This window comes from Oncorhynchus tshawytscha, linkage group LG14, assembly GCF_018296145.1.
Source record: "Oncorhynchus tshawytscha isolate Ot180627B linkage group LG14, Otsh_v2.0, whole genome shotgun sequence".
NCBI lineage: Eukaryota > Metazoa > Chordata > Actinopteri > Salmoniformes > Salmonidae > Oncorhynchus > Oncorhynchus tshawytscha.
Window position 1 is genome coordinate 25,834,384 of NC_056442.1, and position 25,545 is coordinate 25,859,928.

The 25,545-nt window shown below is 43.1% G+C and overlaps 2 protein-coding genes across 9 annotated transcripts; one reads left to right on the forward strand and one right to left on the reverse strand.

Annotated features, from left to right (window-relative positions):
- Window positions 1-15,165, reverse strand: LOC112266850 (polynucleotide kinase 3'-phosphatase). Of its 5 annotated transcripts, none has more exons than XM_024444733.2 (19): window positions 15,032-15,148; window positions 14,678-14,725; window positions 5,272-5,395; window positions 4,934-4,980; window positions 4,526-4,813; window positions 4,070-4,336; window positions 3,724-3,803; window positions 3,524-3,581; window positions 3,279-3,386; window positions 3,081-3,152; window positions 2,612-2,660; window positions 2,370-2,440; window positions 1,966-2,058; window positions 1,740-1,836; window positions 1,591-1,652; window positions 1,381-1,490; window positions 1,110-1,197; window positions 769-836; window positions 1-454 (listed from the first exon to the last, which is right to left on the reverse strand). In XM_024444733.2, the coding sequence occupies exons 3-19, from the start codon at window positions 5,393-5,395 to the stop codon at window positions 334-336; spliced, it is 1,803 nt and encodes a 600-aa protein (XP_024300501.1). In that variant the 5' UTR covers window positions 14,678-14,725; window positions 15,032-15,148; the 3' UTR covers window positions 1-333. The 5 variants fall into 5 exon arrangements, with proteins under 5 accessions (XP_024300501.1, XP_024300499.1, XP_024300502.1 ...); XM_024444731.2 differs by lacking the exon at window positions 15,032-15,148 and adding an exon at window positions 14,944-15,006; XM_024444734.2 differs by lacking the exon at window positions 14,678-14,725 and having other exon boundaries at window positions 15,032-15,165.
- On the forward strand, window positions 9,839-25,502 carry zgc:162193 (TRPM8 channel-associated factor homolog). Of its 4 annotated transcripts, none has more exons than XM_042297221.1 (11): window positions 9,839-9,952; window positions 12,249-12,291; window positions 12,506-12,570; window positions 20,044-20,155; window positions 20,369-21,024; window positions 21,291-22,282; window positions 22,538-22,632; window positions 22,783-22,996; window positions 23,867-24,103; window positions 24,562-24,899; window positions 25,071-25,502. In XM_042297221.1, exons 5-11 carry the CDS (start codon window positions 20,393-20,395, stop codon window positions 25,311-25,313), a joined length of 2,751 nt encoding a protein of 916 aa, XP_042153155.1. In that variant the 5' UTR covers window positions 9,839-9,952; window positions 12,249-12,291; window positions 12,506-12,570; window positions 20,044-20,155; window positions 20,369-20,392; the 3' UTR covers window positions 25,314-25,502. The 4 variants fall into 4 exon arrangements, with proteins under 4 accessions (XP_042153155.1, XP_042153156.1, XP_042153154.1 ...); XM_042297222.1 differs by lacking the exon at window positions 9,839-9,952 and adding an exon at window positions 10,019-10,109; XM_042297220.1 differs by lacking the exons at window positions 9,839-9,952; window positions 12,249-12,291; window positions 12,506-12,570 and adding an exon at window positions 15,010-15,148.
- The last annotated feature ends 43 nt before the right edge of the window (window positions 25,503-25,545 follow it).

The following is a 25,545-nucleotide window of genomic DNA, read 5'->3' on the forward strand; positions in this document are numbered from 1 at the left end:
TTTTTTTTTTTTTTTTTTTTTTTTTACTTTTTAGGCTTTCTGGAAACAAGTACTGTTATATCTGACCAGAAAACATGATACGAAAATATGAAACTCAAGCCAATCAAACAAAAATACTGATGTGTGCTGTCTGCTGTGGTTACATTTAGTTAAAACATCTGCACCTTCAAAATGTATGTAGCGTAATAGCAATGATTTGTTGATTAGCAGCAGGTAACTAAATAGTTTGTCTACATACAGCCACAGCATAGAAAAATGTTGGACTGGTACGACTGCCAGATTATTTTCCAATAACAATCTGATGAATCTTAGGTTGGAATACCAGCCACCCAATCAGCCTTCAGAGAACTGCCTGAAGAGGGCCTCTGATTGGCTGTCTGTAAAGGTTGGGACAAAATGAATTTGCAGGATTTCTGAAAAGCCTTCCGAGAGACTGGGCGCCACAAACTTCTTCCTGTGTGGAGAGAAAGTCTGTTCAGAGTGGGCAAATACATTCAGACATGCATTTATTTTACACGACATACATATATGCTGCGTTTATACAGGCAACCCAATTCTGGCCAAAATACCAATTAGTGGAAAAAGATCAATCAGATCAGATCTTTTGCCAAAAGATCAGAATTAGTCTGGCTCTGTAAACACAGCCATAAAGACATATGTTATATTAGTGCGCTCTGATCTTTTCAACCCATTGTAGAGGCCAGTGAATCCCTACGTTGAGAATGTGATGCTGTGAAGTCCATTGATATAATATCCAATGTCACTTACTTGTAACTGTGGAAGATCATGTCATTGACTTTGAGGTGCTTGGTGGTGGAGGGGGCCATCTCACGGAACTGTACAGCACAAGAAGAGCCCAATAATGAACACTATGCATCAGGGCAGTACCTCAGAGCCTATATTGAACTGGGTGTATCCCATGGCCTGTACATTATAAGGTTTAAGAAGTGGACATTGAACCAGATGGTTGTCATTTAAGTCCCAGGTTGGGCTATTCTGTGTGTACGATCAGGTCGCAAGTTCATGTCACCCTCTACTCTGAACTGCTGAAGAATTAATCATGTGTAGTCTGGTATATACAGTTCAGTAGAGGGAGAGAGGAGACCTACTCTGTTGTTGTGCTTGGCCTGCTCCAGAGAGGCAGAGAAGTTGAAGCACCGACAGGACACGCCCAAACTCTGGCTGACGTCAACATACCTGGAGGGGGACAACGTATAGAAGGTACATGTTATTCCCTACAAACACACTCAATCAAATATCTCTGGTTTGGTTCATGCATGTAGCAGATTTACCACTCTCTGATATGTAAGTGGTTTAGGTTGTTCATGAACTGCAAACCAAAAGTGCTCCACACACTAGTAGGAGCACAGAGACGGGTACCGTTTGCGAGACTCAAGGTCTGGGTTGGTGTTATCCACCGCCACGCTGCGCCCCTCCTTCAGTGCCCGCTCACAGGCCGAAACACAGCTCTGCCAAGAGCCCAGGGTATCCTGACAAACACAGGTCAGGTCAGTGTGTATATATGTGTGTGTGTGTGTGTGTGTGTGTGTGTGGATGTTAAGAGAGCCAACAGCACACTGATCCACTCACCCGGTTCACGTACACGTAACCTTTGGGGACGATGTGTGTGTGGAAAAAGGTTGATTTCCCGGCTGGATAGAAAAAAGAAAGAAGGGAGAGGGTCGTCAGTAAAGAGAGAGGGAGGATGGCAGAAAAATAAGGAATGCACGTCCACTTACAAGCAGGGAAACCCACGGCAATGATTACTTCCTGCTTGGTGGAGGTGAGGCAGGCACTGGGCGGGTCATATAGACGGGCGTTAGAGTCACATTTCCTCTGGAGAGACACACACACACACACACAGTCAGATGTGCAAGTGCACACACATACATACAGAGGCTTCAAAAGCTTCACATACGTATTCTGTGCAGACAGAATACCACAGATATCCACCCGGTTACTCACAGGGTCAAATGGAGGAAGACTGAAGGGGGCGGTCTTCCAGCCCAGGAAGAATTCCTCTGGAGTGTGGAACTGCAGTCCAAGGTTCAGAGCAAACTAGTCGAGAGGGAGAGAGAAAATCAGTGTCAGGCATTATTAAGATATGCAATGCCTGCAGGTACAACACCTGGTCATAAACTGTATCTACACCATAGCAAGAATGAACCTTTCACACAGTCAGTAGACACAGAACATTCTTCTCTGCTGATTTGTCTCTACTGAGTTTTATCATATTGAAATTCCTCGTTTCAGCCCACTATTTGGGACACTTTGTTGTTTGTGTATGAAGATGAGCTAGAACTAGAGGTCAGGACAGACTGGTCGACAAGTGAACAGACTGGTCGAGAGGTTAGTGCAGGTGCTCTCACCAGTCGGTCACTGCAGGAGAAGTCCTTCTTCTTCTTGCCAGGAGCCCAGTTAACAGGCCGTCCCGCTGCATCTGTGGCAGAGGAGAGAGAAAGGTCTCAGGCTCTCAGCTGCTGGAGGGCGAGTACACGTTCATCAAACGTGACCATAAGCAGCACATCACTTACAAGAGTCAGGATAAGAATAGGCTAAGTAAGAGGAAGACGTTATGTTGCTATGGGTTGTTCTGTTGTTGTTGACTCACCTCCCACATAGAGACTCTGGCTTTTGTCTACAGCCACGCCGCCATTATCCTGAGAGAAGAAAAACATGTTGAACCATGTTTGTTGTTTCAGGGGGTTGGGAGCATGGAAAAATACATTTTTAGATGGACAAATTTCTATTCCCATTCTATTTATTTCCCGCACCATGCCCTTGTTGAAGTATGAAAATATAAACACTCACTACAGTAAGTTGCTCTGGATAAGAGTGTCTGCTAAATGACTAAAATGTCATGTAAATGTTGAAGCAGTGACTGGTCTATGTCATGACTCACCAGGGTAATGTGGTCCAAGTGGATGACAAACAACTAGACAATGCTAAATGGAGCTGGCTTTGTGAACCTTTTGCGACACACCTGTGTTGAGGTGGTTTGTAGGACACAATCGTCGTCTACATGTAATCCCTATTCACAATTCACAATGTCTGATATGATGCGTGCCTTATGGTCTCACCTTCTCACACAGGTGCTCCCACATCCCCATCACTGGCTTCCTGTAGATCCCAGGACCAGACGCCACAAAGACCTGAGACACACACACAGTTAAAGGTGTCCACATCTGAATTACACACAATAAAACACAGACAAACACATAGATACAATAGTGAATCTGCTTTCAAGCATTTTTGTGTTTAAATGTTTCTTGACTAACCTGTACGGGGAGCTGTAATGTCTTCAGAATGGTCTCCACTTTAGACTTGAAATCCTCAGGCTTCAGTTTCCCCCTAGATATACCCATCTGATTGGTGAAAAACACAACCTGGGAGGGGCAACAGAGATATGGTTAGCTATTCATCTAGCCACATATTACCATTAAAAGGATGGATAAGAAATATTTCTCGTAGAGCAGCTTTGCCGTGTCCATGCTTGACAATACATTTATATGTTTGCTTCTACCTTGTAGCCTTTCTTTAATAAGCTGGCCAGTTTGGGTTGGATCTCGGGAAAGAGAATCCTGTAAAGGAGATAAGAGAACAAATAAAGGCAAGGAAATGACTCAAGTCAAGAGTTGAGGAAGAGGGATGAGGAGAGAGCAAGCAAAGCGAGAGGAGGCCAGACGCAGAGACGCAACATGACAGAACAGCAGACTGACTGACCTCCAGTCATCTGGGCTGGTGGGAAACACTTTGCCAGAATTGGTGGTGATGATACACCCGTCAATGTCGAATCCAGCAATCTGGGCCAGAAAGAAAGATGGGTCGGCCTTAAAGTGATGTTACTAAAAGTAATTGTGTTTGTACTGCTTGGTTAAAAGCGAACTTCGAGACAATTAGATTGTTGGTGGAAACAATATGTCCAAAGAGCTCAAATGTAGGCCTAAAATGTTTTCATCCTTGGATGGCCAAAGTAAAATTATATTCAGCATCTCATTCAAACAACACACAGACTCATTGGCTTAAATCAAATATTGAGTTTTACAGAATTCCCTAGTTAAACTCTTACCTTGGTGCTTCCAGTGACGCCAACAGCAGTGTAGAGCATGAGGTTTCCAATCTGCTGCCAGTGGCTTCGAGAACAGGCTGAGACTGATGCCTGCTGCTGGACACAGTCTCTGCTAGCCCCTGAAGCACTCTCTGACATCTCCTGGAGCTGTCGGAGCTTCTCCTCAGCAAGCTTCTCAGCCTCGTCCTCGCCCCCACTGTCGGAGCCTGTAGTCCTCCTACGCTTCTCCTGCGGGGGCTCCTCAGAACTGTGTGGCCTCTTGGATGCCTGAGTGAAAAACAAAAATGCAACCATGGTCAAACTAAACTTCACTTAAATTGGAGGTTGGCATTGAGAAAACATGGTGTATTTTGAACAGTTGAAGTGATACGTTAGGTCCTTTCGGTTACTCTAAATATTGCTAAACAAATGAAAATGCATGCCATTTTCTCAGTTAAGATGAACGTGTTCTCATACCTTCTTGGGAGAGGAAGCAAAAAAGTCTTGGATGCTGCGTTTGGGAACTGTGCTTTGAACCTCCCTCCCTCTGTCGTTCTTTCCTCCTTTTGTCTTATCCAATGCTTTCAACCTTTCTACAACCTTCCCCTTCTGGGCAGAGGATGAGGAGGTTTCGTTGGAAGCAGAGAACTGCACTCTGAAGGGGTGGCTCTGGTTAACCAGGTAGAGGGTGCGGTCATGGGTCAGTCGGCCAGACTGGCCTCTACCAAGACTCTCACTGCCCAAGGATGAGGGGTTGGGGCCAAGCTGAAAAGGAAAACTATACTTTGACAGCAGTTACAGACAGGTTAAGCAATAGTGTTGAGTGTAAAACTAAGATAAGAGAGCGTTGGCCTCAACAACAGGCACAACGTAATAATTTCATACCTGTGTTACAAGTACCTCCTTGTCTGCATAACAGGCCACCAGCTTCACTAGAAGGAATATGACACATTTTAGATAGTTGTGCAGTTTAGATAGCTGGCTGGAGTAATCCCACCGGACACCGCAATTAAAAAGCAGCATCCCAATAATCTCTCCTTTCTCCCGAAGCTTACTCTTCACACATTTAAACGCATTGAACTGGTGTACGCGTTTCCATATACCATTAATTTCTTTTTAAATCCATGAAGGGAAGTGAACAAGTGCACACTTTGGGAGGTAAGATAAATAATTAGAGCATGGCCATTGGTACGTATCTAACGTTAGCTAGCTAGTCCTCTTACCCTGGTGTCGGGAGCACTTCTTGTCAATAACTCCAGTCTCTGGACCACGACCTAGGATCACGGCTCGGCCATCGGCTAGTGGGACACGAGCGCCGGATGCACTGACTAATGTGCACTGCTGCATCTGCAAAGACAAGAGACAGTAGGATGCAGGGGAAAAACAAATAACGTAAGGTGTCCATAACATATCGGTTTACAATGGGTGTAACATTAATTAGGCATGTCAAGTGTTTCTTAAGTCAAGAACCGAGCAGCAATTCTAAACGTAACTTTACGAAGTGTTGAACGATTATAGCTAGCTTTATAAGTTAAAAAGCTAGCTACTGGCTAGCCATGTATGAGTAAGAGGATTATTCTCTTCTAAATAATCGATGGTTAAAAGCCAAGGCCAAGCTTTGCATGGTGAACATATCAACATCAGTCATTCAAAAGTGTACTCAACGTTTTCAGTTCAAAATCACAACCAGACAAGAGGAGGAATGGAATATTGGCGAGAAATAGGCGGAACACTTTAAAGGTAGCACGTTCCAACTTTCATTGGTCCGTCACAAAAACACTTTCGTTTAGAAACATCCATCTCATATTTGATTCCGACCCTAGTCTGGGCTTGTCTTTCCGCGTGTTTTGTCATCTTACCCTACATTTAACTATTCGTTTTCCTCAATAGGACTGTTCACACTGGTGGAGTCCGTCTCAGAAGGGCTATTAGAATACCCTGCCTGTCGAATAAACGGTTTGTCAAAACAGACATCTGACTCGCCGAGGTTTACCTCATTCATAGACGCTAACTGCATATTGACATATAATCTTCTGGTCGGGAATGCTTTAGCACATATTGACGTAGTATCTTCTAGGCGGGGGTGTTTTGTTAAGATCCCCGACGCTCGTTCTGAATGTTAAAATGCATCGGTTTTGGAACATAAGGAAGTTATCTTTCACATCAGCAATAAATTATATTTAAAAAAAACAAAAGGTTAAATTACTACACTCCTTAATAGTGTTAGTGTTCCCACAAGGCCATATCTCTATGTTTCATACTTTTAACATTTTCGGTTTTGTGTTACAGAAAGACACCATTACTATTTCTCTAGGCACTAACTCTGCCATGGTCTGGAGAAAATGAAATGCCATTTTTTAGGGGTTTTGTATAAACTCCTAAAATACATTCTGTGGGAAACACAGGCTTAGATTGTATCCGTTTTGTTCTATGAGATAATCATCAGCTAATGTCACTTTTTGTGAATTTTCAAGAATGTATGTTGTAAAAATAAAATAAAAAGCACAAAGGCTCATAATTCATTAAGGTCATGTTAATTGACTGCTATTATCTCATAGGACAAAACTTACAAGATCTCCTAAACCTGTGTTAGCCTCAGACCTTATTTTCAGCATTTATTCAAAAACGCTATTCTTTCCCCATTCAATTTCCCCATAGGGATTGCTGAACGAACCTGAGGTAATTTATTCCGGGTTTAGGACTAAAGGACAATTCAATTCAACCCGCATTGCAGTATTTACACAGTAGCTCTTTTTCCAATGGTCAAATTAACTCACAGATTGGGTCTTGGTTTGGGAAACAAACACAACTATTTCTTGTTAAAATGGATGTAGCTACGACTATAGACGTATAATCCTCATCCTCCTTGACATAGTAGAGCATATTTATAGGATATGTTTCTTCATTTGTAAAATTGTGTGATTTCAGTGGTAGCACCACAGGTCCAAGATGTGTTGGGGGATAGGCTAACCCAGTGGTTCTCAAACCTCTCGTTGTGGACCCCCAGCCAGTTCATGTATTTGATCTATTAAATTTGTCAACTAACCCTTGATTAGGTGGATCAGGTGAACTAGTTCAGGGCTAGAACAAAATTATTAAATGTCTGAAGGCCCTGAGGAGAACCAATGGGCTAACCTAACTAGGTAAAACTAGTTGGAGGGTATGACATAGTAATACATCAGCTGTAAAACTGTTTTATATAGGCTGTGATGGGACCATATTTTTTCTAATCAGGTCATTTTTATTTAATTTAAATAGACAACAACTGATTGGACAATAGAACTAACAGGGCTGAGTTTTCTTTATGCAGTGTTGCATCTTGTAGGCCGGTGCATCTGTAATTAAAAAGTTACTCACACAGTATGTCATCACTATTGTGATGATTGATTAATTACAGTCAATAATTTTGGATTGATAAGGTCTAGGTAGCCTAGCCACCCAAAGTTTGATCACATTCACATTCTCTTAAAACAAATACAGGCCTATTTTAGGCTATAAATACATGACTTTACTGCTTTGTTTCCCCTGGCCAGAAGGGATCAGAGCGCATAGGCTTCTCTAGGCTACCTGCAGCTGAAGCACAGATTAATTGTGCAAGGGTTGGCACATCATGTGGCAAATCACTATTTTAGGCAACCCTTCTGGGGGGTGGGACAGAATGGCGGAGTGAGTGGTGCCATTAAAATCAAATAAAATGTTATTTGTTACATGCACCGAATACAACAGGTGAAAGGCATACTTACAAGCCCTTTACCAACAATGTAGTTTTAAGAAAAATACCTAAAAAAATAAAAGTTACAAATAATTACAGAGCAGCAGTAAAATAACAATAGCGAGGCTATATACAGGGGGTACCGGTACAGAGTCAATGTGGGGCGGCACCAGTTAGTCAAGGTGATTGAGGTAATATATACATGTAGGTAGGGTTATTAAAGTGAATTATGCATAGAATAATAATGGAGTAGCAGCAGTGTAAAAGGGGGGGGCAATGCAAATAGTCTGGGTAGCCATTTGATTAGATGTTCAGTAGTCTTATGGCTTGGGGTTAGAAGCTGTTTAGAAGCCTCTTGGACCTAGACTTGGTGCTCCGGTACCGCTTGCCGTGCGGTAGCAGAGAGAACAGTCTATGACTAAGGTGGCTGGGGTCTTTGACAATTTTTAGGTCCTTCCTCTGACACTGCCTGGTATCGAGGTCCTGGATGGCAGGAAGCTTGGCCCCAGTGATGTACTGGCCTGTACCCTCTGTTCCCTCTGTAGCGCCTTGCGGTCAGAGGCCGAGCAGTTGCCATTACAGACAGTAATGCAGCCAGTCAGGATGCTCTCGATGGTGCAGCTGTAGAACCTTTTGAGGATCTGAGGACCCATGGCAAATTTTTTCAGTCTCCTGAGGGGGAATAGGTTTTGTTGTGCCCTTTTCACGACTGTTGCTGTGCTTGGACCATGTTAGTTTTCTGGTGATGTGGACACCAAAGAACTTGAAGCTCTCAACCTGCACCACTAAAGCCCCGTCGATGAGAATGGGGGCGTGCTCAGTCCTTCTTTTCCCGTAGTCCACCCTTACCACCTGGGGTGGCACAGGATCCAGTTGCAGAGGGAGGTGTTTAGTCCCAGGGTTCTTAGGTTAGTTATGAGCTTTGAGGGCACTATGGTGTTGAACGCTGAGCTGTAGTCAATGAATCGCATTCTCACATACAGTAGGTGTTCCTTTTGTCCAGGTGGGAAAGGGCAGTGTGGAGTGCAATAGAGACTGCGTCATCTGTGGATCTGTTGGGCAGGTATGCAAATTGGAGTGGGTCTAGGTTTTCTGGGATAATGGTGTTGATGTGACCCATATACTGAACTCTTGAACTTTAAATCAAGCCCTAATTTGAGTTTGACGACCATCACAGTTAAAGTTACGTTTCTTACTGTATTTTTTTCCCCCTATTTCAATTAGTTTGGTGGTTTACCGAACATCAAGAAATCAGTGTTAGCTAGCTAGTAACGTTAGCTGGAAGCTAGCAAAATGTAGAGGGAGCTGTCGTAACCCAGGTGGATACTGTCAACTATATGAACGATTTTGACACTCCCCCAGAAGTAACGGTACCAACGTCGGAGTAAATTCGTTTTCGGTACAGGTGCCCAATAACCCCTTCGAAACCCCCCAACCTGAAGAGATTACGAGAAAGTGACGCCGGGCAGACTAAACCACCCCAGCCTATCACCAATGAAGGCAATCCAGGGTTTAATTAAACAAGAAATTTGACGAACAAGCTATTCGGTTGAATGGCTTTAATGAGATGATTCATAAAAATACCCTCTAGATTGCAGACGTTTCCAAAACGACAGATTTGAATGTAGCAGGCATTAAGGGTATCACCACTGTTGAAAAATTACATTTATGCCCTGACCAAAGAAAACGAGGTGCTTGCGCACAAGCCAGTGCTGAACAGGACCAATACAAGCGCCGATGGGGGCTGCGACTGAACAGGTTACCTGAAACTGATGGTGAGAATATCAGAGGGTTTGTGCTTGTCATTATTGGGAAGTTTGTTCCATATCACTCTGCTACCCTGAACATCGCGGTAAGATGTTGTACAGTCTCGGAGACAAGAGAAAGGAGAAGAACAGACAGACAGGTCATCATTATGTTTGCGTTCAGCGGTTGAAGAACGTGAGAGACGAGGTTTGGAGAGCTGCGAAGCTGGCGCCGATCTGCAGGGAGAAAGCCATTCGCTTTGCAGAAGAATTGAGCAAGCGCGACAGGGATGCCGGTGCGCAGCTGTGGCCACAAGTCGAGGCAAGACGCAGGTGGTAAAAAGCATTCTTTCGCCAGGGGTTTGCTGTCATTGACCGCCGCAGGGTGGAGGAACGTGACTGACTGATTCACGCTTTACGAGTTGAAGCCATATACTTTTTCAACTGGTGAGTTTATTCATGCAGTCGTTTATCTGAACACGGCATATAGGTGATATTGCATAGGGCGGTAATGTTTGTAGTGGCGAGTTTTGGATGTGAGCATTAACCAACGTAAGCATACTAAATGTGTTTTTTGTTCATTTTGTTTCAAGATCGATATTATGTAAGTACATCTCCATTTATTTTTAATATGGCTTGATTATCCTTCAGATATGTATTTATTTTAAGTTTGAGAGTTCAATTGAAGATGTAAACTATTAATATAAGATGTGTTATCACACGATCTATCCATTTATTTTCCTTTCTATGGTCGTTACTGTTCGTCAAGTTCATTTTGATGGGGCCAATGCTACTTTTATATTATTCAGGGTCCCTGTTTATTTTTAGACAACTCTTTTTCTAGGATACTCTTCAATATGTATCTTTCCTTTTTATCCTTAAACACCAAGGGTTTACGTAACAATATAAGACGCAAGGTTATTTTTAGTTTTTGTAAAGATTCATTAAATGCCAATTGTTTTTTTTATTTCTAGAGACACATTCCTCAGATGCCGACTTAAAAAATGTGGTGACAAGATCATGTTTAGCCATGGCTCATCTCATTCTGCTGGTGTGGTAGTACTTTTCAGACGTTTTCCAGGTACCGTTTTAGAAAGCAGGTGTGATGATGAGGGTCACTGGATAGATATTGTTTTTTAAGATAAAGGGTCACGTTACATATTGGTAAATATGTATGGTTATAACATAAAGTAAAAAATAAAAAAATCTTCTAACATCTAGTAAAGTCTTAACTGAGTTAAAACAAATATTGAACAGATATCATTATTGTTGGAGGTGATACTGTTGCTCCTGATGACTGGATGGATAGGTAAGAGAGAATAAAGTAGACGGCATGGGTCAAAATTTTGATTTATGACCCTGTGTCCATGATGACGTATACATGTCCAAATATGGGCCTCCGGCCAGGCCATCCTATTCCTGTGGTCACGTGTTAGAGAGTGTGTTATTTTATATCTATATTGCATCCTTTGAAGTTGTCATGCTGATTGATGTCTAGGGACCTGGTTGAACTGAGGGGGGTTCAGTGTTTGAACTTTTGAAAGTGTATGGCCCCCCACCCCCAGTTTTATTGTCCTTATGGTTGCTATCTATGAAGCAGGAATATGTGTGTGTGTGTGTGTGTGTGTGTGTGTTAGAAACAAGGTCCCTTGGCATTGTGTCCATTTCAAGCTTTCAACAACAATTAAACAGCCATCTAAATAATGTTTCCTAGCCTAGTTTCCTATTTAGTTCTCTTTATATGTACATGCACAGAGCTTCCAGATGGCTCCAGCCTAAGGATTTTCAGTGCATGTACACCTGGGGAGATTAGAACCCCAAAGAAAAGATCCTAAAGGTAATTTCAGATTCAGGTTTATCATGACAGCCTCTTTATGAAAGGCCTTTACTTATGGCTAAACAGCTTCTACACAGCTTATTAATTAATGCTGTGGGATAAAATTAGGTTTTTCTAGGAGGGCTTAAACAAATCTACAGTGAAACAAACATGTACACTTTACACACATATTTATTGATTTTTAAAAAGACCACAGTAACATGACAGAACTTTGTGCAAATGCGACGAATTCTGCTAGTGGATATTAAATGTACAACAGTAGTATTCTGTAACAAGCAATACGTGTTAAATATGTGGCACAGGCAATCATGACAGCCTCTTTATGAAAGGCCTTTACTTATGGCTAAACAGTTTTCTACACATCTTATTAATTAATGATGTGGGCATACCCAGGATATAAATATTCGGGCCTGTGGGTTTGCGCTAAAGCTGTGGTAACATAGTGTTAAAGTATATGCTCCACATTCTGTCCCTAACTAGCGAAAGTACGGAATGAGTTTACAGGGCCGTGGTGGCATTTTTTCGGGAGATATCATGTGTGCAACACCCTGTATATTTGGTTTAGAGAACAAAGGCAGTGAATTCAAACAACAGGAGGGGATGTCGAGACATTCTGTCTACAACCGGGGTGGGGGGCACCGGGCGCTGATTAGAGATATCAATGTTTAACCCCGGGGGGTCGGCAGATATCTGGACATGCCGTATGCATGATAGTGCAAACATTGGTTTCAAACAATTCTCTACAGATAGAATGGGGCTACATGGTTGGGCCCTGTTGAACACAAACACACACACACACACGCCCCTTTTTGTTTTTGAAACCCACACACACTCCTGCTGCTCCGTCACACGCGCTTACACTCACGCACGCACCCTGATTTTCCGTGTCTTTTTCCTTCGTGACAGACCGGGGTGATGTATGGAAAGGACATTTTCCCATCGTTAAAGGGTGAGATACTGTTTTAAAACCATTGATTAATTCCAAAATATATAGTACAACCTTTTTTAAGACATGTTAGAATTAATTACCAAATTCGACTAATATTTAAACATGCATCACGAGTGTTTTATGTAAAAACCTTGGAGGCCTGCAGTTGTAAATTATTACAAACTTTATAACATACCATTGTAGGAAAGACTATAATAATACATGTTTTTTTCAGACATTACATTTCTTCGTGACAGACCGTGGTGATGGATGGAAAGGACATTTTCCTGCCATTAAAGGGTGAGATATTGTGTATTCTATAATAATTTAAGGTCCATAAATATTTGATGCAAAATAATGAAAGCTTAATGTAGTTCAGATAGAGCACGATCAGCAGGGCGGGCGATAGAGTACACAACTGTATCAACGGCTTGGATTTCTGACAAAATAATATTATCAATGTATACAATATATTTCTTTATTAGACCTACCAACATATAACAATATTGAGATACTAAAAAATGTATATGCAACATTTTCTCAACTGTCATCCTCGTGCTTTTTGCTTTATAGATATGCTCTGCTAGTCCTAAATTCCGACATAATCCACACATATGTGATTGTTATAACTGTTCTACGTTGTGTGGGGAACACACATATGTTTTCCTGGAAGGGTGAGCTTTCATAAATGGGGGTCAAAATAAAATATGCTGTCATAGTTGAAGTGTACCTATGATGAAAATTACAGGCCTCTCATGTTTTTAAGTGGGAGAACTTGCACAATTGGTGTCTGACTAAATACTTTTTTGTCCCACTGTATGTTTCGTGAGTCCACCAGATAAGAGGCTGCAGGGATGACCAGGGATGTTCTTTTGATAAGTGTGTGAATTAAACATTTTATTGTCCTGCTAAGCATTCAAAATGTACTTTTGGTTGTCAGGGAAAATGTATGAAAAAAAAGTACATAATTTTCTTTGGGAATGTAGTGAAGTAAAAGTTGTCAAAAATATAAAGAGTAAAGTACAGACACCCCTCGCAAAGCAACTGCTCTCTACAGTACGTATCCCCTCTTGATCTCGCATTATTCTCTCTTACATAGCAGGCTTAAAAGAATCAGACCAGACAAGTAACCACGCAATCGATTATTGTCATTGTAGTTAATAATCACGTTTTCTGCACTATGTAGAACATTGGCCTTTTGGAAACTACAACTCCCTATTACATTGCACAGTTCGGGCATCTATTTCTGCACAAACTGTAGCGCAATGTGCGCATTGAGCTCACAGAAAGGGACGAAATTAAATTCAAATCATTTAACTGACGTCAGTCAATTAGTTATTTAAAAACGTAAAAAAATAACCAACATTTAGTTTACTCCTTCAGCACAATGAGTTGGTTTAGGGGAAGAGTTTGCTAAAGGGTTACATTTAGGGGAAGGGTTTGCTAACATGCTATGAAGTTGTTCGCCCATCCTCCTTTTGTTATTGCCTAAAGCAACCTATTTTATGGAACCATACCAAACGTAACCTACACTAATAGAGTGTACCGGATTCACGTTTACTATGTTACGTCTAGTCTATGCGACCATTTGTGAGATGAGGTTGAAATCACGATTTCAATGGTAGAGTTGAACAGCTAGGGGCAAGATGTGCTAGATTTACTACTATAATAAATATCACCTTTGCAAGAACTGTCAAAAAGACCAGAATTGATGTGTTTGACTATAACTAAGCCTAAAACATCGGGTATTTTTTTCTCCATTAAATGTAGTCTTGAAAGGGTGGGTATAATTTGTGGAACGTTCCAACAGGAATGTTCCAAAAACGTTGTAAAGTACAAGGTTGCTAACAAACAACGCATACAAAGTAGCATGGTCAATTCACCTTGCTAACTAGCTGCCGAATAGGCATCAACCCACCACGTAGCTTATTCTTAATGTTTGTCCATAGGCTCCAGAGTGAAGACATACATTTTTCGAAATAAAAGTGGTGAGTGACAAACTTAATGAAATAGCCCACTCCCCAGCTTTGTATGCGTTGTTTGTTGGCAATCTTGTTATTTACGAAGTTTATGGAACAGATTCCTGATGGAACGTTCCACAAATTATACCCACCCCTCTTGAAACGTTTGAAATCAATGTTTTTTTGTTTGGCCTACATTTTAGGGAGTCATGCGTATGTCCACTACAGTGGAATTGCCCAGGTACATTAACATGGATAGTCAGATGTCTGTTTTGATAAACCAATTTTTCTGGCAGGCAGGGTATTCTAATAGTCCATCTGGTAGTCCCTTTTATACCCCGAGAGTGGAAGACACATCCACTCATCTCTAACATGTAGGCGCAACGTTTCCAAACAGTCCCCCATTAGTCAGGATGTTGAATAAACTTTATGTGGATTTACTCTACCTGGTTTCCGCTGATTTTGTCCGTATGTCGGAGGTCATCTGAGCCAAACTATCCACAGGGAAATGTTATTAACTTGACTTTCAGTAACTGGTCTGTATGGTTCTGTAGATTTGTTGTCAGCTATTATGTTTCAATTAGTTACTGATGCATTTCTGACCCGATGTAAACACTTGTACAATTTGTAAACCATGGCTGAGTCTAACCGAGCCACAGACCGAAAGTTGCCGACTTTTCATTTATAGTAAATTGCAACCACTTCCACTTACAAGGAAACGTGCTCCGGTCGACGACAATGTTCGTTTACATTCGGCTATTGTTTACATAATGTGCAATGAAAATACTGAAAATACATACCGGAAATACAAGCAGACAGCCAGACCAGTGCCCCAAAAAGTCTGGTTAATAATTATTTCCTGCGGACATTTTATCTCCACTCCCTTTCGTCAAAAGGACATACAGCACAAACAACTGGTAAGCTAAGTATAAATATAATTGTATTCAACATTCTCGCTTGTAGGGCGACTTTTTTTTAGGCAACCCTTCTGGGGGGGTGGGACAGAATGGTGGAGTGAGTGGTGCCATTAAAATCAAATAAAATGTTATTTGTTACATGCACCGAATACAACAGGTGAAAGGCATACTTACAAGCCCTTTACCAACAATGTAGTTTTAAGAAAAATACCTAAAAAAAAAGTTACAAATAATTACAGTGCAGCAGTAAAATAACAATAGCGAGGCTATATACAGGGGGTACCGGTACAGAGTCAATGTGCGGCGGCACCAGTTGGTCAAGGTAATTGAGGTAATATATACATGTAGGTAGGGTTATTAAAGTAATTATGCATAGATAATAATAGAGTAGCAGCAGTGTAAAAGGGGGGGGGGGCAATGCAAATAGTCTGGGTAGCCATTTGATTAGATGTTCAGTGCTCCGGTACCGCTTGCCGTGCGGTAGCAGAGAGAACAGTCTATGACTAAGGTGGCTGGAGTCTTTGACAATTTTTAGGTCCTTCCTCTGACACTGCCTGGTATCGAGGTCCTGGATGGCAGGAAGCTTGGCCCCAGTGATGTACTGGGCTGTACCCTCTGTTCCCTCTGTAGCGCCTTGCGGTCAGAGGCTGAGCAGTTGCCATACCAGACAGTAATGCAGCCAGCCATGCTCTCGATGGTGCAGCTGTAGAACCTTTTGAGGATCTGAGGACCCATGCCAAATCTTTTCAGTCTCCTGAGGGGGAATAGGTTTTGTCGTGCCCTTTTCACGACTGTCTTGCTGTGCTTGGACCTTGTTAGTTTTTTGGTGATGTGGACACCAAAGAACTTGAAGCTCTCAACCTGCACCACTACAGCCCCGTCGATGAGAATGGGGGCGTGCTCAGTCCTTCTTTTCCCGTAGTCCACCCTTACCACCTGGGGTGGCACAGGATCCAGTTGCAGAGGGAGGTGTTTAGTCCCAGGGTTCTTAGCTTAGTTATGAGCTTTGAGGGCACTATGATGTTGAACGCTGAGCTGTAGTCAATGAATCGCATTCTCACATACAGTAGGTGTTCCTTTTGTCCAGGTGGGAAAGGGCAGTGTGGAGTGCAATAGAGACTGCGTCATCTGTGGATCTGTTGGGCAGGTATGCAAATTGGAGTGGGTCTAGGTTTTCTGGGATAATGGTGTTGATGTGAGCCATATACTGAACTCTTGAACTTTACATTGAATTCAAGCCCTAATTTGAGTTTGACGACCATCACAGTTAAAGTTACGTTTCTTACTGTATTTTTTTCCCCCTATTTCAATTAGTTTGGTGGTTTACCGAACATCAAGAAATCAGTGTTAGCTAGCTAGTAACATTAGCTGGAAGCTAGCAAAATGTAGAGGGAGCTGTCGTAACCCAGGTGGATACTGTCAACTATATGAACGATTTTGACACTCCCCCAGAAGTAACGGTACCAACGTCGGAGTAAATTAGTTTTCGGTACAGGTGCCCGATAACCCATTCGAAACCCCCCAACCTGAAGAGATTACGAGAAAGAGACGCAGGGCAGACTAAACCACCCCAGCCTATCACCAATGAAGGCAATCCAGGGTTTAATTAAACAAGAAATTTGACGAACAAGCTATTCGGTTGAATGGCTTTAATGAGATGATTCATAAAAATACCCTCTAGATTGCAGACGTTTCCAAAACGACAGATTTGAATGTAGCAGGCATTAAGGGTATCACCACTGTTGAAAAATTACATTTATGCCCTGACCAAAGAAAACGAGGTGCTTGCGCACAAGCCAGTGCTGAACAGGACCAATACAAGCGCCCGATGGGGGCTGCGACTGAACAGGTTACCTGAAACTGATGGTGAGAATATCAGAGGGTTTGTGCTTGTCATTATTGGGAAGTTTGTTCCATATCACTCTGCTACCCTGAACATCGCGGTAAGATGTTGTACACAATCTCCGAGACAAGAGAAAGGAGAAGAACAGACAGACAGGTCATCATTATGTTTGCGTTGAGCGGTTGAAGAACGTGAGAGACGAGGTTTGGAGAGCTGCGAAGCTGGCGCTTTTTTAATATAAAGGGTCACGTTACATATTGGTAAATATTTATGGTTATAACATACAGTAAAAAAAAACAATCTTCTAACATCTAGTAAAGTCTTAACTGAGTTGAAAAACAAATATTGAACAGATAACAATATTGTTGGAGGTGATACTGTTGCTCCTGATGACTGGATGGATAGGTATCCCACCAGGCATTCAGCCCAGTGTTGTAGTAACTTAACTCTTAATTTCTGCTCCATCTTTCAACTTTCCAATATTTGGCATTCTCTGAAACCAACTTTTCTTGGTTTAACTCTACAACTAGGGACAGACAATTCAAATCTACAATTGATTATTGGTTGGTATCTTCCAGTCTTATGCATCTTGTCAGTGAATGTAGTAGTTCCTCAGCTCCTCTGACAGACCATTTTCCATTATTCGTTCCTTTTGTTTTGATAATGACAAGAGATTGCATACTCTAAAGCATACTGGAAATGTAACTCTTCTTTTAAAGAATGGTTCATTTTGTTTACAGTCTAAAACTCTTATCAGAGAGTCCTGTCTCAATTCTGCTCTTTCTTCTACTAACAAATGGGACATTATTCCATTCAGAATTCGATGTCTTGCCATCACTACTGGTAAAATGCTAGCTCGGAAAAGATTCTCCAAGCAGATATTATTATTGTTGATATTAACAGGCCGAGCAATAAACTAGATTTAAATGAAGAAGAAAAAGCCAAGCTTGCTAAATGCCAATGTGAACTGGACGACGTATACAACGATAAGGCACAAGGTGCCTTCATCTGTTCAAAGGCCAAATGGATTGAGAAAGGTGGAAAAAACACAGGCTAGTAATAGTATTTCATCCATTTATGTAAATGACACTATCTGATGATCTTGAGGATTAATAAGGAAATACACTCTTTCTACAGTACGCTGTATCAATCTCATCTTTCGGAAGGTGATTTCGATTCCTTTTTTTGGTTTCAGTTAAGAACTCTGTTAAGCCTATAGAAGAAAGGTTTAAGAAACTCTGTGATTCTGATATAGATATGACTGAGTTGGACCAAGCCATTAAACAAATGCCAATAGGTAAATCTCCTGCACCAGGTGGCCTGACTCCTGAATTCTATTGACATTTCTGGCTTGATATTAGATAGTTATTGCTTTCGGTATATAAAGAGGGTATTGCTAATGCTATCTTACCACCTTCTTTGAGACAGGGACTAATAGTTCTTATTCCCAAACCAAAGAAGGACTCTCTTGACCTGGACACCAATTATGTTGTTGGCAACTGGCTCTAAGTTACTAGCCCATGTCTATGCCAAACGTTTTAGATAGAGAATCTTTAAACAGCGATAATAGGATTAATTCCATAAGAGTTTCATTAAGTCAGTGGCTGCATCACGATATCTCAATTTTGGGTTGCATTATTTTGTCCAAGACTGATTGTTTATCTAGAATCATATTCCCAAGTCAGTCCCTTCTTCTTTCTTCTAATAACATTTTTTTTTTTAATGTCAATTCTGTAATATTTAGATTTGTTTGGAGGAATACAAGATATTATATTTGGAAATCTCAATTAGTGAAAGACTTAAGATCGTGGAGGTTTACAGGCTATTGATTTTTAGTCGTTAGTGGGTACTTCTAGAATGAAATGGTTGAATTTATGTCTGTCTAATCCTATTTCTATGTGGTATCATATCCCAAACAGTCAGTTTAATAAACTTGGTGGACTTGAATTCCTAATGAAATGTGACTTTGACCCTCCAGAATTACCTGTGACATTGTCAAAGTTTCACCAGCAAATTGTATTTTCCTGGAAAATGATTTCACTAACAATTTTTACTTCCATAAAACATTGATTTGGAATAATAGAGTAATTTAACATTAATAAGAAATCCATTTTCAAAGGCCTTTGGTTTGACAAGGGTAATTACTTTTGTACGTGATTTGTTAGACAACACGGGGGAGTTTCTGCCATTTGATGAGTTCATTGGTAAATTTCAGGTTAATACTACTCAGAGAGAATATATTTAAGGTTTGCAAAGTAATTCCACTTCCTTTACTTGGACTTATTAAGAACACTTTGTTATATTATGAGGTTGTTCCCTCTTTTCTAAGTTTACAAATGAATGACTTGAACCTTTTGGATAAAATATTCAACAATAAGTGGATACGATTGGGAGTTAATGAAGTCATTTTTGGTGATTATAATTCAATATATTGCTATGGAAGTGACCAACCCTTGCTATGGTTAAAAACGACTCCCTTTTACCTTACTTTTCCAGTTATCCCAAAAGTTAAAGAAACCCATTTTTGAATATTTTCTTACATATACCCTGTTAATGATTTCTTGCACAAAATATTACATTTTGACAAAATGCCTTGTGTTTTTTTGTCCCTCTGATTCAGAATCTATAGAGCATACATTGTTTTCATGCCGCCATTCTTGTAAACGATGGAATGAAATTCATTAATGGTTGTGTATATAGTCTCCAGAATTCCCTAAGTTTACTTTTGATGATGTTAAATGGCATTATGCTTATTCTTGTAATTCCGATCATAACTATTTTATTAACATTATGTTTGTTATTCTTGCAATAAATAAAACAAATAAAAAAGAAGCATTACGCAACCCTTCTGGTATCTGACGGACTCCACCCATGTGAGTAGACTGTAAGCTATTCATACAGACTCACTGTTGACAGATGCCTCCCTTTCCCCTGCCCCGCCTTGTCTGCTCAGGTCACAGTTGCCAGTCATTGGCCACACTCACACACACACCCCTCCCTTTCCTTTCGCTTGGTTTGCTGATATGATGATCTCTTTCTTCCCTTCATTCAGACTGTTCCAAGTATGCTACGTGGAATGTAACACAGCTTGCTGCTCTGCTTGCTCTGAGCTCCATTTTCCTCTTGATTCTGATCTTCAGCGGTTGGTTTTCCTTTGTATCTAGGTAGGTTTTACAGATGCCTTTGTTTGTTCTGAATTATGTATGATACTTTTGTTGTAGAGATTACCGCAACGTAAAATTCAGAAACTAGTTTTTGTCATAGCAACAGTTTAAAGAGTTAAATGCATGTACATGGACTGTCAGCCTCCAGTACTTATACTGTTTAATACATATCTGTCTTTTAAAATACTTTTTTTTCTCCTCCACCACCTACAGGATCGTCAGCCTACTGACTAAGCCATGACCCAAACCAGCATGTCCCGTGAGGAGGCCTACTCTGCCCTGATGAGGGGGGTAAAGGAGCTGGACCTCAAAGGGCCAAACATACCCAGCAACTTAGTACTGATTGGCGACCAAGCCTTCCCACTGGCCATGAACGCTTGTGGCCAGGTCCTAATGGCTGCCTCATTCTACGGCCGAGGCCGGGTGGTGGTGCTGGGCCACGAGGGCTACCTCACCGCCTTTCCTACCCTAGTGGAGAATGCCCTAACCTGGCTGACAGGCTCCTCCTGTGACAGCACTACCGTCGGCGTCCACCAGAGCTGTAAGGCCGTAGCCGACAACCTCAGCCACTCCAGCCTCCAACCCAAGGTGGGGGGCTTCTGCGAGGGCCTGGGAGTGTATGTGACAGATGCGTACTGCGTGGGTCCAGAGGTGAAGGAGCTGGTGGGGTTCCTGAAGGTGGGGGGCGGGCTGCTGATTGCTGGTCAGGCGTGTAGCTGGGCGGAGGAACACCCCAAACAGAACACCCTGCAGGGTTTCCCTGGGAACAAGGTGTCCAGCGTGGCTGGCATCTACTTCTCGGAGCACCTTGGGGAGCTGGGTACTCTCCCTGTGCCTCCACAGATCCCTTCCAACTGGCTGTCTGTGGCGTAAGTATTGGGCACTTCATAGAGAGAAGAGAAGGTGGCATATTAATATAGAGATACTGTAGTAAAACGGAAATGTGTACATGGTGGTATTTTGTGCCTCATCACCTCCTAGAACCAGGTGTGAAGAAAACAAAGAAGGGGTTTTATTTAACTCCAGAAATCACCTGGTTAAATAAATGTAAAAAAATTGTTTAGTTGAGCTATTTTTATGTGTCTAACTTCTCTTGTCAAATCATACCTACCCTTTCACTCTCTTCTTTCCCTAGGATAGGCAAGGACTTCAAGGATGACCTGGAGTTCCTGCTGGAGGGCGTGACAGAGTTTGATATCCAGGGCGGGGCTATTTTCTCAGAGGTGCTGGTACACGGCCCTCTCGCATTCCCCATCGGCACCACAAAGGACGGCAGGGCCTTTTTGGCTGGGGCATACTACGGCCAGGGCAGAGTCATCGTGATCACCCACGAGGGATACTTGGGCCGAGAGCAGATGTCCCCCTTCATGCTCAATGCCGTGCGCTGGTTAGACGAGGGCCGTAACGGCTTGGTAGGTGTCCTGCCCCAGCTCGGCTCCGCCCACACCCTGCTGAGCAAGTCGGGCCTGCCCTGTGAGAAGAGCGGCTTCAGGAAGGAGCTTAGCGTCTACGTCTGCACCTCCTACAGCGACGCCCAGGCCGATGAAATCCAGGACTTTGTAGCCGAGGGTGGGGGTCTGCTGATCGGGGGTCATGCATGGTACTGGGCCCAGACAAATCCGGGCCACAACACCATGACAGAGTACGCAGGCAACCACATCCTCAACAAGATGGGCCTCAGCCTGATGGGGAACACTCTGGACGCAGGCTGCTACAAGGCCCCAGTCCCGGGTCAGACCTGCTCCGAGGGCTTCCACTTCCGCCACCTGCTGCGCCGCTTTGCTGGCCACGTGACCCAGGGTGAGACGCTGACGGAGCATGAGGAGGCGGGTTTGAAGAAGCTTGGCAGTGACTGCGCCAATTACCTGCACATGCGGGCGCACGACTGTGCCTCGTACACTTCGGTGCTGGCCATGCTCACTGACGTGCTGAAGGAGACGGGCATCCCCCAGGTGTGCCACAGCTGCCCGGTGATAAGCGCCAAGGACCACCTGCTGCTCAGTGTAGGCGCGCAGGTGTACAAGGTGTGCCAGGACCCAGACGCCCTACTGCCTTACCTGATCAAGGACCAGCCCATGATGCCCGCCTTGTCCAATGCCAGGGTTAGGATCAACTGTAATACAGCAGGTCAGTTAGCTCTCATTTGCACTCTAAAACGGAGGATCATGGGTCTAATGGAGATGGTTTAGTCTTGGGAAGCAATATGAAACACCAGGAGTAATGGCTTAGATAAAATGGGCGCAAGAAAATATCTTTCGCCATAGCTACACTGCTTATGTGCAAGCTCATTGGTTAGTGTGGGAATACATGTTTCTAACCATACACTCACTATTATTCTATACAGTTGTGCTTGAGTATAACCACTGCTGAACATTGTCTTAGGAGGAGAGGAGTGGCTCAGCACTGGTCTGTTCCTTTCCCCTGGGATGAGGACGTACATGGCCATGCCACCACAACTCGTCAACCAGGGCTGGAAGGTATCCAATACTGTTTTTTGTTACGTCTTATCACTCTAAAGTCTTATGAATCAAATCATGTTTTATTTGTTTTGAGATCAAGCCCTTTACATGTTGATGCAAAAGCACTTTGTGAATTAATTGACTGACTGATGCCCCTGTTACCATCAGGTCCAGATAGGCTGTCAGACTGACAACATTGGGAATTCAAACGAGCTGAGGCGAGCGCCAGTGGTTCATGAGCGCTTCCCCATAGACTCAGAGATGATGCAGGTGTGGAACCTGTGGGGCGGCCTCCTCTATCTCATCGCCCCTCCTAAGACCCAGGTGGAGGGGGTGGAGGTCATCATTCAGGGGGCTGTGCCGGCCCCCTACTACAAGACTGGTAAGTGGGTGGGTGGGAGAGGGAGGGAGGTGTTGCTCGATGATGCATTTTACACTTTGGTCTTATAATGCATCCAAGTGATGTATTACAAGGGTGTTACAACTATGAGCTGTTATAACTCATGACGGCTCATAGCAAGTGTTATAATGCGCCAAGTGTGCCATTATTATATGTTGCTGCCTCATAGAAAGTGTTACAGAAAGGGTATTTCAATGAGATTAACCTGGATAAATACCAGGTGAATAAAAGATAACACAAAGTCCATTACTCCATCCAGCCCCCTCATTTACTCATTTACAATGTCTGTCTGGGCCCCCTTTGACTTCATCCAGGCAAAATATATCTTTTCACCTCTTTAAAAAAAAAAAAAATTCCCAGAGTTGTATTCATGTATTCTGATCTGCTATTCATGTATTCCTAATTCATAATTGAGTTGCTTCCTGCTCTCTGTTGCCATTTTGAATGTACAATGATGACGGCTGCCACAGATTAAAGAGGAAATGACAGAGCCGTTGTTCTGCGTGAAACATCTGTAGAATACAGAGATACACTAAGCTTAGAACAGCGATGCTCTCACATACTGTGCAATTGCAGCAGTGTTACTAAAACTGAACTCCCCGCTGTTATGAGAATTGATTTTCAATGTGCTACTCATCATTGTGGTAGGAAATCACACTGCACCAAATGTTTGTCTGGTAATAGTCATCTTGAAGGCCATTTAATGTATGTTGCTCACCTATGCTAGGCCGATGGATTTCATGATTGATTATGAAGAGGTACACAGCCTAGTCACAACACCTTGTGAAAGAAATAAATTCAGTGAAATGATCCAGGATTTTCCTCCAACCCTTGCCTCTCTCCTGTCTCTAGGGGTGACCACGCCTGCAGACTGGGCCGTTCTGCGGACCGCCCCTTCCCCCTGGGCAGAGATGGAGTTTGAGAACATCATCCTGACCGTCCACTCTGACGTGGTCCGAGGTCTGGATCGGCCTGACCTGGTGGCAGCTCTCTGGGATGACATCATGAGGGGGGTAGCTGACCTGGCCTCCGTCCCCGCCAAGTTCCCCCGCAAGGAGCGCTTTGTGGCCGACGTCCAGATCTCCCATGGTCAGCGTCTGTCCCTTTTATTTCTTAGCGTGGACAAACTGTCTTGACTGGAATTGACTATGGTAGGGGACCAGGGATTGTGTAATTGCTGGATATGAACAGGAAAAAGAGAGATTATCTGAAAAGACATTGACCCAAATATTTCAAAAATGTATTATGAGTCGGGTAGGACAGTCCCTTTACAGTTTCTAGGGGAGCAAGAGTGACCTACACTCTTAGAAAAAGAGCTTCTATTTAGAACCAAAAAGGGTTCTTCGGCTGTCTTCATACGAGAACCATTTTGGTTCCAGGTAGAACCATTTTTGCTTCAATATAGAACGCTAAAGGGTTCTACCTATCAGTACAGCCGTAGAACCCTTTTGGAACAATATTTTAAAGAGTGTATTGGAGTGGACTGCACAACCTCTGCCCTGTACGTATCCAGACATTGAGCTGACCCTCTCCCCCCTCACCCACAGGCTTCATGCATGCAGGCTACCCTATCATGATACAATCATCCTCCGCCCCAGACCTGATGAACCCTGTGGCAGCCCGCAGCTCGGGCCTGTGGGGGGCAATCCACGAGCTGGGCCACAACCAGCAGAGAGGAGTCTGGGAGTTCCCCTCACACACCACTGAGTGCACGTGTAACCTGTGGTCCGTGTACGTGCACGAGGAGGTGTTGGGGGTGAAACGGGATCAGGCCCACCCCAACATGGCGCTGGCCAACCGACAGAGCCGTGCCGAGGGGTACGCTAAAGGGGGCAGGAATCTGGCCAGCTGGGACATGTGGGTGGCACTGGAGACCTACATGCAGGTGACAGGAGATTCTAGTGATGTGTACTGTGTAGTATGCCCTGCTGCAGAGTATGTTGTGTACAAATCCTACAGTTAGTGCTTAGGAAAATATAGATGGTTAAAAAAAGTTACTTTATCTCGGGTTGAGTTTGTGTAAGCAGTTTCTCTTTGTCGTCCTCCTTCCCACCAGCTCCAGGACCAGTTTGGCTGGGACGCCTTCAAGAAGGTGTTTGCTGCCTACCACACCATGCAGAACGTGCCCAATGACAACCAGGGAAAGATGAACCTGTATGCTGAGACCTTCTCCCTGGCGGTCAATAGGAACCTGGCTCCCTTCTTCAAGGCCTGGGGCTGGCCCATTGAGCCCGCTACAGAGGAAAAGCTCTCTAACATGCCGGTGTGGAGCGACCACCCTATGGCCCAGTATGGCTGACCTATAGAGGAGGTCACCCCGTTATTTTGGGGGTCACAGGTCAGGGGTTGCTGGTGAAGGGTAGGTACCGTTTGGTGACGGGTTAAGGTAAAGGAGTGGTGACTAGGAGTTTGCTGGCCTGGTGTAGAAATGCTACTGCAAGAATCATGGTTGCTCTGTTGTGCAAATAAATAAATACTTGTAATGGTTTTTGAAGTCGTCACGAAGGGCTTATTCTGAAGCCTCATGTGTT

Bases quoted from the DNA above. Each gene is read 5' to 3' on its own strand.
- LOC112266850 (XM_024444734.2), bottom strand. From the start codon at position 5,395: ATGCAGCAGTGCACATTAGTCAGTGCATCCGGCGCTCGTGTCCCACTA. The intron at 1,491-1,590 runs GTGAGTGGATCA...TGTGTTTGTCAG, and splicing joins GTTACGTGTACGTGAACCGG to GATACCCTGGGCTCTTGGCA. The intron at 837-1,109 runs GTAGGTCTCCTC...TGTGCTGTACAG, and splicing joins AGGCCAAGCACAACAACAGA to TTCCGTGAGATGGCCCCCTC.
- zgc:162193 (XM_042297221.1), top strand. From the start codon at position 20,393: ATGACCCAAACCAGCATGTCCCGTGAGGAGGCCTACTCTGCCCTGATG. The intron at 22,633-22,782 runs GTATCCAATACT...TGTTACCATCAG, and splicing joins TCGTCAACCAGGGCTGGAAG to GTCCAGATAGGCTGTCAGAC. The intron at 22,997-23,866 runs GTAAGTGGGTGG...TCCTGTCTCTAG, and splicing joins GGCCCCCTACTACAAGACTG to GGGTGACCACGCCTGCAGAC.